Source organism: Papaver somniferum, unplaced genomic scaffold (assembly GCF_003573695.1).
Source record: "Papaver somniferum cultivar HN1 unplaced genomic scaffold, ASM357369v1 unplaced-scaffold_23, whole genome shotgun sequence".
Taxonomy (NCBI): domain Eukaryota; kingdom Viridiplantae; phylum Streptophyta; class Magnoliopsida; order Ranunculales; family Papaveraceae; genus Papaver; species Papaver somniferum.
The window spans coordinates 558099-573934 of NW_020633263.1; the positions used below are offsets into that span (position 1 = coordinate 558099).

The window sequence follows — 15836 nt, forward strand, 5'->3', positions numbered from 1 at the left end:
CAATCACCCATATTTTCTCCCTCAGGCTGTAATCTCTCATTAATATTAATGAATTTAATTTTCCTAGCAAAAAAAAAAAATCAAGGAAAATTGGGACTCTAAGACTTGTAACAGACATATCCATATAAGAAGACTTTCGAAACTCTTATATATACATGAGGAGAAGGAGAACAAGAAGCTAGGGATTGATGTTGCGATTGAAATGACGAGGATACCAAGTACACCACAATTTTTTCGTACCAACTAAACACCTTGTATAATCTTATAAAGACAATATATGGAATGATGAGGGTATCGAATATACCACATTTTTTTATATCAACCTATATGACACACACTTTGCATGATCTAGTATAGACAAAGAATGTCAAGAAGATAAAGGTCTACACTTGCCTAACTATAGGGATCAAACCCAAATGTTTTTAGTTAATGTACAAATACAATTACTCTATTATAACTGAAACAACAATTATAATGCAGAAAGTAAAGTAAAAACACACAACATAATTCTGATAACCGCAAATACAAAAAAATCCCGATTTTATAAGTAAACCGTTTTTATGTAGTTCGAACAAACACTCTGTTCAGAACCACTGTTCTTTTTTTTTAAGGTATGGACGGAGAGGTTCATGGTTCTACTATTAGAAGTCCCGGCCCGTAAAAGAAAAAAGATGAAAGAAAAACACCTCTGGGTCGATGGTACCAAACACGGCCTAATAAAAGAGTGTGAAGGAAAAACTGAGGCGGTGGCAACACAAAACTCTCTGCAGAGAGGAAGTGGAGAGAAAGAAGAACACGAAATCTAAACTTCATTAACAAGAAACCTGAACCTCTGAAGCTCTCTAATGGCGGAAGCAGAAGTACAAAGGAAGCAGATAGTACAAAGGAAGCATATAGAATCAAATGGTTCATCATTTATCGATGCGATAAACTTAAAGAATGCCATGATGACCAAGAATAAACCAGGTGAAGGTCTTAGACAATATTACCTTCAACATATTCACGATCTTCAGCTTCAAGTTCGACAGAAGTCTCATAATTTGAATCGTCTTGAAGCTCAGCGTAATGATCTCAATTCTAGAGGTAATATCGAACCGACTTCTCTTTTTCACATTACTACGTAACCCTAATTTGGATTTTTTCTCAAATTAGTGTTCGTTTGGGATAATTGATATGGTTTTGTGTTTCGTTCAGGTGATTTTACTTGTTTTACACTAAATTCGTGGTTGATTTCCCTTTATTATCTTAATTTTTTTTTTTTTTTTTTGAAATTAGGGTTTTGATAGTTAAGTATCTTATCCTTTGATTATCACTGAATTATTTGTAGTTATTGAGTTTATATCTTAGGATTCATTATTAGTTAGGGGATTTAGAGTATTTGGATTAAAAATTTGGGCTTACGAAGTGTGTTTGTTCTTACGACAGTGAGGATGCTCAAAGAAGAGTTGCAGTTGCTTCAGGAGCCTGGATCTTATGTTGGAGAGGTGGTGAAAGTTATGGGGAAATCGAAGGTGTTAGTTAAGGTAAGTTAGTGAGGGACAATGTTTCTCTTGCTTTATAGTGTTTCTTTTATCCTTCCTTATCAGTTCATTGAATTGGTTTTGCATCTTGCTATGGTCATCCTTCTCCATCTTTCAGTCTCAACGACTCCTTTGCTTCCCTTGTTTGTGGGTGTGGCATTTATAGCATGTAAAATTGATTCTATCATTTAAGAAGGGAATAGAGTGGTTTAGATTCTACACAACAGCCTGAAATGCTCTGTTATGGAAGCTCCTGTAAACGGCTGTGACATTTCTGTATATAACTTTCCGTAGTTGTTCATAAAATATTTGCTTATTTAAAAAAAAACATTATTTATCTTGATAAGACGTTGCGTACTTGTGTGGGTTGGACTTAGAAAATAGTAATAGCCAGAACTCCAAGATAGTCTAAAGTAGTAGTGGTAGCCATAACAGTCTTAACAAAGTTGGATGCGAGATTTAGGTCTAAAATACTCAAATCTTGCTCTGTTCTACAAGATTTTTTTTTTCATTTTAACTTTGGGGTCTCTTACAACTTAGTATACGTTCCAAAGGAGTAGACTCATAGAAAGCTGCTGTGCATCGAAAAGAGAGCTCAATAACTGATCAAATTTGACTCTGAAGCCATCATACCTAAATCAACTGTAGCAAGAGACCAGAAGAGTGTAAACATCATAGAACTACACCTAATTAGAGAGTACGTTAGGACCAGTTGCAGTTTGCTGACAACAGGATTCTGAACATTAGCAGCCATCCAATGGTTTTGTAGTATTTGACAAGCCAAAAAGATGATTTGACACAGGATAGCTATGTATATGGCTTCCACTCGGTGCTCCAGTTTCACTCTCTTCTTGTTCAATCAGCTGATTGAAAATCTTACGCCATTATGTTAAAGTAGTTATCATGCACAAACCTCTGATTCAGTATGGAAAAAGTGTGCCTCTATCATGTATTGCATGCCAAATTAGTTGAGCTGATGATGTAGGTCATGAAAACAAAATTTGAACTCCAACGTGTCTGACATGAAGATTGCTTTTGCAATACATGTTTTGTGGCTTTCTTATGTTCAATTTTGTTCTGTAGTGCATGCACCCTTTTGGAGTTCTGTTCTGATGGCCTTTTTTCTTAATAATTTTCTTGAATGTAGGTTCACCCAGAAGGGAAGTATGTTGTCGACATTGATAAAAGCATTGACATCACAAAAATTACCCCCACAACAAGAGTTGCTCTTCGTAATGATAGCTATGTACTCCACTTGGTTTTGCCCAGTAAAGTAGATCCTCTTGTCAACCTCATGAAAGTTGAAAAAGTTCCAGACTCTACATATGACATGATTGGTGGTCTTGATCAGCAAATTAAGGAGATCAAAGAGGTTCTTATGCGGACAACCTTTTACTTTTAATTTCAGATTTGGTTCATAATTGAACCGTCAAAATGAGGTTTCCTAATGTTATATACATTCTGGTCGAATTTGCTATCAGAATTACTTAAACCAGTTGTGCTTTCTTCTGATCTACAGGTCATTGAGCTGCCAATTAAGCATCCTGAGCTTTTTGAGAGTCTTGGAATTGCTCAACCAAAGGTAATTCTTTTGTACCGAAGTTGTTTGTCTGTGCTGTTTTATAGCTTTGTAATTGTTCACGTTTCCCCAACTCCTTATTCCCACTCTTTCTTTATTGTTTGATAGGGAGTCCTGCTTTACGGTCCACCTGGAACAGGGAAAACACTTCTCGCAAGGGCAGTGGCTCATCATACCGACTGTACCTTTATTAGGGTTTCTGGTTCCGAGCTGGTTCAGAAATACATTGGAGAAGGATCTAGAATGGTCAGAGAGCTTTTCGTTATGGCTAGGTACGTCATCATTTTTCTGGAAAGCTTCACTTCAATTTGTAACCGACTGTTAGAGATGATTAAATGGATATACTAGTTTCTGGTTTTGGTCTACCTTCTATTTATATGGCTTGTGTTGTATTGCTTTTTTACAGGGAACATGCGCCTTCAATCATTTTCATGGACGAAATTGACAGTATTGGATCAGCCCGTATGGAATCTGGAACTGGTAATGGTGATAGTGAAGTGCAGAGGACCATGCTTGAGCTTCTTAATCAGTTGGATGGATTTGAAGCATCAAACAAGATCAAGGTATACTCGATAATTCTTAGATACGTTGGGCATTCGTAGAAAATCAATTACTGTGATATTGTAGCATAAAGTTTGATATTTCTCCTTGGTGCTTATTTCTTACAATTCGATGCATGATTTTTACAGGTTCTGATGGCTACAAATAGGATTGATATTCTGGATCCAGCACTCCTAAGGCCTGGACGTATTGACAGGAAAATTGAGTTTCCAAATCCGAACGAGGAGGTATGTAATATACGTTCACCTTGACTAGTGTTCACCCTAGTACCTCTGGGTGAAACAGGTAGTTTTGGCACCTCCTGAATCATTTTGATCTCGTGTCTTGATTTTCTTAGTTGTTTTCATGATTCTATGCCCATCATTTAGTTGTTTGATAATCTTACTAGCAGTAGATATTTTTAGTAAAACAACTTTGCTGCTGAAATTGTAAATCTTAAAAATTCTTGTAAATAATGTGCTCTGATTCAGTTTGCATGATTTACTCTTAGCCAGCGTCTCATGATTTTTGTTTCACATCTTCTTGCTTCTTGTAGTCTCGATGGGATATTTTGAAAATCCACTCAAGGAGAATGAACCTGATGCGTGGAATTGATCTGAAGAAGATAGCAGAGAAGATGGGTGGGGCATCTGGCGCTGAGCTGAAGGTTTGTCATTACCTCTTATTTTCTGTTTTGGTAAATTTGTTGCTGTTTACCGACCAGTTCACTCGGTAATTCATTCCACAGCAACTGTAGAAGCACAATTTTGTATTCTCGAGCTGATGCATGATCATTATTACCTGTACCTAAGTTGTTATGAGATATCCCCTCAAAGACATCTTTTATAGGTCATTATGTAATAACCTGTGTAATGAACTTTCTCACTGATCTACTCCTATTTTCCAGGCTGTGTGCACAGAAGCAGGAATGTTTGCTCTAAGGGAGAGGAGAGTGCACGTAACACAGGAAGATTTCGAGATGGCAGTGGCGAAGGTAATGAAGAAAGAGACAGATAAGAACATGTCCCTGCGGAAGTTATGGAAGTAGACCTTTTTTTATGCTCCCTGAACACGAACTCTCCCCTGTGTTTTTCTTTATTGTATTTCTTTCCAGTGGGATTAAGAAATACAGAACCGGGTGTCTTTTCTTAATCAGACTCATTTGTATCTGATTGATTCTCTCTCAACTCAGTCTGAATTTGTTCCAATGTTTAACTTTAAGATCTATGTATTTTATCCGTCCACTCTTACTAGCAATCACTGTTAACTGGTCAGAAGCTGAGTTTGGGGAGAATGTTACACGCTAAAACTAAAAGAAGATGAGAAAGAAGTATTTATGCTATTGTACTACTGCATGGTTAGGTCTGAAAAATAATGGGTGCCGAGTTTCATAGTTTTTGAACGTTCCTAAACTATTCATGTAGGGGCCTCTGTTCTCCGCTTCAAACAATTCCCACGTTGTAGTCAAGTCATAAAAGCGCCCCCCTTAAAAATTGAATGTTAGCCAATATCATTGCCCCCTGTCTTTGTCATTGTTTTCCGACGTCTTCAAATCTTAAGTTTCCTCTGCCAGGTAATCACTGCAAACTCCGTACTTCTGATTTGCTTTTCTGCAGTAACATGTTTATTTTTGGTTGAGGTCCATATACATAATGTAATTTATAAAGGTTGAGGTCAGTTGCTATCAGCATATTACAGCTTGCACCAAGATATATCCACAAATTTATTTACTGCTAGTATTAGACACCGTAAAATGGGTATAACTGAAGCGGAAGTGTGGCTGTAAGCACAACAATGTACCAAAAACAATTCAGAATGCAGTTAACAATTCTTAGTAGTAGCTTGAAAATCTCCATCAATCTCCGCAATGAAGTTCCCTAGAGTGGGATCAGCATATCCCACAAGCCTTAACGTTACACTCAAATTTCATGGCTGTTACTACAGGCAAGACTTTGGCAGTCAAGCCGATCAAGTCATAGAATTTGACTAAGCCTACGGCGTTTCGTTTAAGTTATTCACACTGTACTTTTCCAACCATTGATTTTTCAACAGGACTTTTCTCTACACTGTTCCTGTCTTATACTGGAGTCTAGTCTTCTTTACAAGTCAGTTTGGGGATTATATAGCTCCCTAACCCTCCTCTTCTCATATTACAATTTCACAGCTTCATACGCATTTCAGGGAGGACCTGCAGAGATCACAGAGTTAAAGAGAGCTAGAGATGACTTCTAATGTGGGTCTGAGAGGATTCTTACTTGTTTTCGTCACTGCATTTGCTTTGCTTCATCATGCAACCTCTGACGATATTGATGTCTTAGACAAAGAAGGATGGACAGTACCAACCGTGGGTAACGATCAAGTCTATCGCACCTGGGCTGCTGGAAGGAAATTCGAAGTCGGTGACACCCTAGGTAAGCCACTTAAGTTCTATCCCAGATTTCAGTAATGGCGTTTTCTTCGTTCCTGTAAAGGTCCTAAAACAGAAAACTATTTTGACCCAGAAAAAATAGTAAAAGCTTGATTTATATGTTGGTTTTGCTTCTCAATAGATCTGTAGAAATTTTGCAGTTCAATTATCTAACTTCATCTGTTTCGCAGTCTTTAACTTTCGCACAAATGCACATGATGTGGCAAAAGTATCAATGGAAGATTACGATAGCTGCACCGCATCGAACCAAAACAACATCCTGAAACAAGGTCCTGCGAGGATCCCTCTTAACTCGACTGGCCCACACTACTTCATCTGCACCATCAGTACGCACTGTAAAGAAGGTCAGAGATTAGCCATCAATGTCACTGATGATTCTGAAACCGAAACTCCATCTAATTCCCCTACCACTACCACCACTCTGCCTATTGCTCCTACTCCACGCAACTCTGCTTCACACACCGCTACTGCCAGTTTCGCCCTGGCTATGTTGTTCATTTCCACTATTTTATTACATTAGAATGATAAGTTCTCAATTTCAAAGCAGATTTTCTATTTGAGATCTCTGTAATTTACTAGGATATCCAGTACAATGCCAATCTCTGTAGCCTATAGGGCATGTGTAACGGGTGTAATTGTTATTTTTTATTTAAAGAATAATGTGGCTAGATCTCTAGCTCATCAGCTTGACTATAATACGATTGTGATACTACTTATTTCGTGTCCATTTTGTTGCTAAACTATGCCAAAATCACCTATAACAAGAATTTACTAATACAAACAAAATCTAAAAGATGAAAAAGGTTTTACATGACATACTTTTCCGACATAAAAATTGATCTTATTAACCAATACCAAAGAAGTAATCTATAACAGTTCTAGGAGAGGATGTTGTTTTTAAGTACCTGTCCTGAACTCTGTCCAACATAAAAATTAATCTCATCCATCAAACTTAACAATCAGAAAACAAGTAAACCATAACAGCTCTAAGAGAGGATGTTTTAAGCACTATAACAAGTCAAAAACTAGGGCACCAATACAAACGATCAAACACATAATCTAGCAACATCTACAAAATAAGGTCAAACCATACTGTACCAAGCAAATATTGGTCGAAGTATAAGAAATCTCTAGCTTGGATCTATATGCCATTTACTTCGTCAGAAATGATGGCTTTAAGATTCAAAAAACCTCTGATCTCAAACTCAACTTTAATCCATTCTTTTTGTACATGACATTAGCCTGTAATCAATTTTGTTAATTAAACCAAGAACTCACCTTCATCATGCTGGAACCATTTCATAAACAACCATCATCTAGATCTCCTAGAACTACAGAGGCTTATGTTTTATAATATTATCTGAATGGGTAAGATTAAACATATAAAAGGAAAAATAAACATTTGAGTTAGCAGCAGGACTCCAACAAAGGGGAGAAGACCCTCCAGCCCATAGAGATTAGAAAGCAATTTCTACAGTCTACATGGAATCCTACTAAAGTGTAAAATTCTTGAACCTTCATTTATTTTGCCCACTCCAAGCCCTTGTCTGGGACAGATCTTACAGTATCTCGACAGGCTAATACTACATTTGCAGCACTATGAACTAGGCCAGACATAACCATCAATGTCAGTAGCAATTCTGGACCTGAAACTCCATCTAGTTTCAGAACTCCACCTAAAACCACCACTGATCCGGGGAACTCTGCTTACTCGGTAGCTGTTGGCAGTCTATCCCTCCTTATCATGTTCATTTCCACTATTGTCCTACACTAGAATTTGTATCTCCAGAAACCTAGAAAATATATTCATTGTCTTTGTTTGTGTATTTTAGTATGATATATATTAAAGCGGATCTACATACAGTGACTTTTTATGTTAGATGGATTACCCCTTTAGAGCAAGATGCCCAAGTACTATGAAATCAGATACATAATCTGTCAGTAATGGGTTTCTTATCAGTCTCCTGTGCCAATCATATACTAGGGTTGCCAAATTGGTGATTGTTTTTGTTGATTAGGTTATACAGTTTTGATTAAATCTGGATACCCCCTTTGGGAGCAATTTTCTCAAATACTTTGCAATCGGATACATAATCTGGATACCACAATCGTGTAGTCGAGCTTGTTTGTTTCTCAGATCCTGCTCAGCTAGGAGCAAGGATCGGCAAGCTGGGGAACTCACTGTTAATAGGAGGGAAGAATGGATTTGAGGAGTGAATAAAGTGGGGTGGAATGTGATAGAACCTATCCTCTACACTAAGAAACCTGTAGACAAATATAAATATCGATGTGGGCAATCCATCCCCTGAATTGAGTTTCTTTGGTTCTCCAAGAGTGTCTTATTTCTTCCATAACACAATTGATAAAATCATATCATATTTATATGCAGTTTCTATGTTAATTATCAAGGCTTTTGATCTTGGCGTAATAGCATGATCTATCATTGTCTAATATTGACCATCTTTGCTATCAGAAATTAAAATTTCAAATCACCAAGTTAACATTTTTTTAATTATACAAAATCTTCAAATTTACTTCCACCTCACGTGCTCTCCTTCCTCGTATCCATTACTTCCCTCCTGTTAACAAAACTCGAATCCCTAGTTAGTAAGTTCGCGAATGATTCGCGGATCATTCACGAATTTTACCGTCTTATTCGCGTACGTTTGCAACTCCGAACCCAAATCGCGTAGTATGTGGCATTCCTGGATTATTCGCGAATCGTTCACGAATTTTACGTATCCCGAATGATACGTCCGTTTAATTCGCCATAAATTCTTTAGCTTTTACTTTTCAAAGATCCCACTTTTTGGGCTTTACTGCCTCCCGAACATACACGTCCGAATATTAGACGTATTGTAATTTTTATGAAACAAAAACGACTGAAGAGATTTGAAGGTGAAGGTGAGAGAGATCTCAAACTCACTAACCAAGCATCTAAACCACCATACGACGTCCTCTTGGATAACTAATGTTGTATATATTATTAATATCATCATATTAAGTTTATTTTTTCTTTAAATAACTCACACATATGCATAAAAATTGGTCTATGACCTTATAAATACAAATTATTTGTTATATATAGATACCGAATTTTCAAAGCCGAACTCACATTTATAAATCGAATTATACACGTACGTATGCTGTTCCGAATTACTAACGAATCACGTCTCGTTGACCGAATTTTGGACCGAATCTGGATTTTACAAAACCGTATAATACTCGTACGTTTGACGTTCCGTATATTTGCCGAATCCCGAATTGCTAACTAGGCTCGAATCTCCTATTGACAAAACTCGACTTATTAGTCACTTGTGTAAACATAAGTAGACCAATGTATTATCCTAATTTATTGACCCTAGTTCTTAATTAATATTAAGAAAGAAGATGAGAATGATAGATGACCATGCAAGAGCTTACTTGGAGGCCGAAGAGAATATCATAGATTAGCTTAGTAGGGGTCTGTTTTGATGGGAAATAGGCCAAGGACCTTTACGGTCGACACGGTTGTGGGGATTGAACCTGTTGATTCTTGACGCTTTTTTTGTTTGTTATAAGCGGCAGGAACAAGTGGAGAAGCACTTCTTTGACACGTTTTGGACTTCTAAATCAAAGAAATTTGGTCACGATACGACTCTAAGCCCTCCAATTTGTAAAGTTATATACTCTCTTCGTCTCAAAAAGATAGACTGGTTTCATTTACAATTTGTAAGCTATTACACATGAAACAAACCTATCTTTTTGAAATGGAGGTAGTAATTTTTTCTAGATTCTTGAAAACACAACTTAACTCACGAATATAGTCGAATTCCATCTTTTAGGGCTTCAAGAACCCTATTGACCAAAAATACATCAGTTTGTTATACAGCTTGCTGTTGGCGTATGGTTATGCAAATTAAAATGTTTTCTATTTTGAAAATAAAATGTTTTTCTTGAGAATAGTAGGTTGTCTACTTTTTCTGATTGTAGAAATGGCTTATGCATCTTAAATGTGACGTATAAGTCTCTACAGTCGAAGGCTAGCGTACTATTTGATTTAAGTGTGCAGCTAGCAAAATTTTTGAAAAGCTTTGTTGGTTAACCAAGTGGGAGAATGTTAGACTTTTTATGGTTAGCACAACAAATCATGTTTAGACTAAAGCTAATGCATGTTTAATGTTAGCTAATTTTTGTTTTGTTTATGGCATTTTTAATGTTTCAATCATGTTATTATACGATGCGTCTCTTGTCCCTTTAGGCATCCAATATAGCCATGAGGTGTCATCCAACTCATGACGTAAAGGTTGGAGTGACATGTGACAAGCATTACTAAGACTCTCTTCTTGTCTCACATGTTTTCTTTAAAAGAAAATTTGTTCTCATCCATTATCAAGTAGTACGAGGAAATAGAAGTTAATAATAAGTCATGTAGGTTAGGTGTGCGAGTGAGGTCCGTTTCCTTGTACTGTAATCTCTTTTGTATGAACTATATGTGGTATTCTTTCTATGTATGGTGCTGGTTTTGAGTATGATGATATTAGGTTCTAGTCAGGTTTCAGCATGTTGTTAGTTCTATATAATGTTTAGTCCTAAAGCATGAAGGTTAAAGAGCTGAAATTCCAAACACTTTCTACCACAAGGTGGGTTTAATTTTTTCAACGGGGCCCCTTTGGCTTGTCTTAAGGTACCTTAGTTTCTTTTGGTTTCTCATTTTTTGCGTTTAAATAAACTTGGACTTGTCAAAAAATAAACATTAGCTTTGAGTTACTTTGTACATTGAATAACATCTGATGGAAAACTGTTCTTGGTTTGGGGATATCTACCACAATCAGAGTAGTTGATCCTGCTCAGCTCGGCTGGGTGCAAGGAGCGGTGAGCTGGGGAACTCGCCGATACTCTGTTAGACTTGTTAGTCATTTTAATAACATGTTTTAGTAAAATCAACATATAATATGGCCATCTAAGTAGTTTGTATATGCTTATATGGAAATCTCTTCAATTTGTAAAGCAGTCATGAGATAATGTGGATCCCTCTTCTGTATCATAAAGACATCCTAAAGTACTTGGTCTCATGTCAATATTTAGCACAGTGCTCAACTGGAAACAAGTGGGTTTGGGTTATCAATTTTCGAGATCATCCAGAAATATTTACGGACTACTGTATTTAGTCTCATTTGTATAATGAAAACAAATTGGCTAAGGGATCCATCATAATGTTCGCCTTCAAGTATTTTGTGCCCTGAGAATTGAGTATAGTGCTCAATTTACAACTGCATGGGAAAAAATGATTTCTTTATTGAAATCATGAAGGATCCAAGTACGAAGTGTTTATGATGGTTGATTTTACGGTTATGTTTATGTTTTTCTGTTTTGGTGTCGCTTAAGGTGTCTATAATGTTGTTTAGGAACTGATTATGCTTGCTTTATATGTGTGAGTATGATAATACTAGGTGATGAAGCCGTCATGAAAGAATGCTCAGTGTTACCTTAAATTCTAATATGGACTTTGTCTAGGCTTAAATGTATACTTTATCTTTTTGCAGCATAGGAAGCAACACTAAGGGACGTGAACATCTGCAGCTCTTGAAAACGCAACCACTAGTACCAAGTTGCGGAGATACATTACTTTTCAAACACTAAATAGAGAAAGAGGTATGACTGCATGCTAACTAGCCTATCTTCGTTGTGCAGATTAAAACAGTTGTTTGGAGTTCATTTGTGCTTTTACCATCTGTTAGTAGCACTAGCAGGTCATATTCCTGTTCATCTTGCTGGAATTTCATCTCTTTTAGAAAGACTTTCCTATGATTGCTAGAGTTAACCTTAACTTAATTAATTTTGTTTTCTCCAAGTTAGTGTAAACAATTAGGATGTGCTCGGTGGAGTTTGACTGCTAGTTTGATTGTTGTTTAGGTTGCAACATGAATGAACCAATAATCATTCAATTTTAGTCGAGATTTTATAGGGTTTGCTTTCCATTCGTGAAAAATGTTCTGGGTTAGATTTTCCTCATTGATTGTTAAAGACGATATCCACGAGATTTTGGATAAAGGAACTGAGGGGAGTCATAACTCAATTACGGCAGGCCTTAAGACGTAGTAGTTTAAACGCTGGATTTCGTTATCCTGCAGAAGTGAACCTGTCTAAACTTTTCATGCTTTGTCTTAACAGCTAATTGGCCAGACACCGTCTCAAAGATCAATCTTGTTATCCAATTTGAGTTCCATTTTCCTAGACCGTGATTCAGCAGACTTGCCCTTGAAGAGAGAGAACCCACTATTGAGCTTTTTCTAAGTTCTAGACGCGAGAAAGGCAGTCAGAGAAGAGATGGCTGTCATATTCAACATTAGAGAGGATCCAAAAGAGATGGTTGTACTTGTACAGAGAGTGATATGTTACATTTGAACTACAAAAGTGAGAGGATTAGGTCTATCAATAACCTCAACTTTGTAGCTTATGTGTTGTTTAGGACACTGGTGTCTACATTTTACTCAAACTGTATTAGACCTCCAAACCAACTGCTTTGAATCAATAAGAAATGAAATTATTTTTGGAAACCACATGAAATTTGTTTTACAGTTTTTGTTTTGATTGGTTATTTTTCTACAGGCTCTTACACTGTCTGCACCTTAGAGGCTTTAACCAATTACTGTCCAAGCCCAACCAAATAAGAAGAAAAAGATGGCAGGTGAGATCCTTCCCGGCGTTTTTAGGGGCCACCCCAAAGGATTTAGGGGCCATCAATTTATACCCAGCCAAAGACTCTAGTTAAGGGGTACCCTATATGATATTGAAGTTACATAAATGCCCTTCTGGTAAAACTGTATAAAAAAAACCAAATCAAAAACAATTCTACTCATTTCAACTCTTCTTCTTCCAGTTTCATATTATCTTCCAATTGTGGAAGAAAAAAAAAAATTCCTCGTTCAACCGAAACATCGCCGCGAATCGTAAAATCAAAACATCGTCGATTCGATTATAAAACAATGGATAACAGAAATGAAACCCACAGACCTAGAACCAAAAATGTTGCTCGGGGTATCGATCCAAACATTGGAATTTTAGCAAGAAATAAAGAAATTCTTGCTGCAAATGAAGAAGAACGCGAAGAACAAGTACCCGGCAATGTAGTCGGTGGTGGCAATTCCGAGACTCAAACACTTCGTCAACTTCAAATGGCCCCAATTAGGTAAGAATCTATCATTTTTGGGGTTTATTTCGCTTTAATTCGTCGAATCGAGAAAAAAATTTTCTAGGGTTTTCGGTTATTTATCCAAATTCGGACGATATGCATGCTCATTTACTACCGAATGTAGTCGTGTTCTTCATTTCTCAAGAACATCGACAGTATTCGGGAGAAAGATTTGATAATTATCTGCCGAATATTGGTGGCCATATCTTCCTGGATACAAACTGCTAATAATCGGTAATTTAATGAATTTTTTGTCTACCGAATATATTTAAGTAGACACACAGTATTCGGAAGAACACTCACTACCGAATGTATATATTGAAAAAATCTCAAGGAAAAATCCCATTTTGGGGCCAGTATTTATTCGGAAGACAATATAATGTTTTATACCTCCGATTGTGTAGGATAAAATTTTAGAGTTTCTGAACTCCAGTTGATGAATATTCGGTTGTAAACATGTTTAGTTATATTCCAATTGTTTTTCATTCGGAAAAAATATGTGTCTTCTTACTTCCGAATTTGTACATTCGGGTTATAGATGTGCACTTTGTCTTCCGATTGTGTAGGATGAAAAATTTACAGCTTCTGAACTCCAATTGATGTATATTCGGTTGCAAATATGTTTAGTTAGCTTCCGATTGTTTTGTATTCGGGAACAATATGTGTCTTCTTACGTCCGAATGTGTACATTCGGGTTATATTTCCATACTTTGTCTTCCGATTGTATAGTTTGTAAATATTGTTCCTTTCTTTGTTGTTTAGACAAAGTCGAGAAGGGAGGAAGAAAGTGACAGCTAGTGCTAGAAGGGAAAGGAGTGCCAAAGATAACTCAGGTGCTCAACAAAGCGAACAAGAACAAAGCAGTCAACAAGGAGTGCAACCAACTGTTGAACAACAAGGCAGTGAACAAGGGGTGCGACCAAGTGTTGAACAAGCCGCTCAACAAAGTGCAGGACCAAGTGTTGAACCAGTTGATCCAGTGGAAAGAGTAGAAGAAGAAGGACAACCAAGTGGTGCCCAAAAAGCCAAAAAAGGAAAAGATGTTGTAAGGAAGGATATTGCTAAGAAAGCATCACATCTTGTCCCTCAGCACTTGAAGAAGAAGGGTATTCCAGCAGGCACAATCCTTGGACTACCAGCGGATGGAGGAAAATTGCTATTTGGATACAAAGACTCATGGGCCAGCGAAATATATGAAACCGAGGTAATAAAATTACTATTTTTTATTAATGTATTGTCTATGTGTTATATCGTAATACTTGTATTAAGGATTTTTTTATGTACTTTAATAGGATCATCAAGATGCGGTCCGTCTACTCAAACCTACCGCCGCACCAACAAAAATGCTTGCATGTCCTTTATCCGGTGAATGTGAAAGGTTCAAGACAATTGTTGCCAACTCGGGGTTAGCTAATGCCGCCTAGAATTCATTGTTGGAACATGATCGTGTGGCCATATCGGCGTTCGTGGAGAGAATGTATCCTGAGACCGATACTTTCCATATGCCGTTTGGGGAGATGACGATCACCCCGGTTGATGTTGTGCAGATTCTTAACCTTCCCGACCAAGGCACAGCTGTGAAGTTTAACTACACAAAGCAGTTAAGTTGGGCACAACTTTATTCTCTAATTAACAAGTGCTTAGGTTGGGATGAAGAGACAACAACAGCAGAGTTTAGGAGGCATGCCAGTTATAGAACAAGACAGATCAACATTACAGCTTTGATGAATATGTTCCGAGGCACCTTGGAGAAGGAAAAGAATGGAACGTTAACTGATGAGCAAGTGAATCACGCTGCCACTGCATATCTCCTCTGTGTATTTGGATGTGTCATATTCCCCAATACTTCTGGCAACCGGATCGACGCCAACCTTATACAACTTGGGGCACGACATGCCTAGCATTCTTGATGGAAGAGTTGAGAAAGGCGTCGAGGCTAGGAACCTGCCAAGTTGCCGGGAACGTGGCTCTATTGCAGGTTTTTTCTTTAACTCTATAACTCACTCTATAGTTATTCGGTAGACAATACATATGATGCATATTCATAACTCCAAAGGACGCATATTCGGTAGGAATTGATTCATCTAATTGTCCGAATGTTTGTTATTCAGTGGCTAGTTACTTAGTTTTGTTTCCGATTATATATAATCGGACATATGTGTTTGATATTACTACCGAATATACAAGCCATAAAAACTAGAGGTTACTGAACTCCAAATGACGCATATTCGGTAGGACATGATCCATCTAATTTTCCGAATGTTTTTTATTCGGTGTCTAGTTACTTAGTTTTACTTCCGATTATATATAATCGGAAATATGTGTTTGATATTACTACCGAATATACAGGCCAGAAAAACTATAGGTTACTGAACTCCAAATGACGCATATTCGGTAGGAAATGATCCATATAGATTCCGAATGGGTATTCGGGATAGCGATATCGTGTGTTTCTAGGTTTTATTTCCGATTATACATAAGGGAAATTATGTTTGGAAATACTACCGAATATACAAAATCTATTTACTAAAACTTGGTTTCTTATTGTATATAGGCATGGATCTATGACCACTTCCTATCCTGAAGTTGGCCGAG

The 15836-nt window shown here is 37.1% G+C and overlaps 2 protein-coding genes across 2 annotated transcripts; both read left to right on the forward strand.

The window, feature by feature from the left end:
• The first annotated feature begins 707 nt into the window (after positions 1 to 707).
• Positions 708 to 4994, forward strand: LOC113340752 (26S proteasome regulatory subunit 8 homolog A-like). The gene is made up of 9 exons (XM_026585827.1): positions 708 to 1083; positions 1426 to 1523; positions 2668 to 2892; positions 3040 to 3102; positions 3208 to 3371; positions 3506 to 3662; positions 3789 to 3887; positions 4196 to 4306; positions 4547 to 4994. The coding sequence occupies exons 1-9, from the start codon at positions 846 to 848 to the stop codon at positions 4685 to 4687; spliced, it is 1296 nt and encodes a 431-aa protein (XP_026441612.1). The 5' UTR covers positions 708 to 845; the 3' UTR covers positions 4688 to 4994.
• A 796-nt stretch (positions 4995 to 5790) lies between these two features.
• Positions 5791 to 6794, forward strand: LOC113340753 (umecyanin-like). Its single transcript, XM_026585828.1, has 2 exons — positions 5791 to 6050; positions 6238 to 6794. Exons 1-2 carry the CDS (start codon positions 5861 to 5863, stop codon positions 6585 to 6587), a joined length of 540 nt encoding a protein of 179 aa, XP_026441613.1. The 5' UTR covers positions 5791 to 5860; the 3' UTR covers positions 6588 to 6794.
• Positions 6795 to 15836: the final 9042 nt, after the last annotated feature.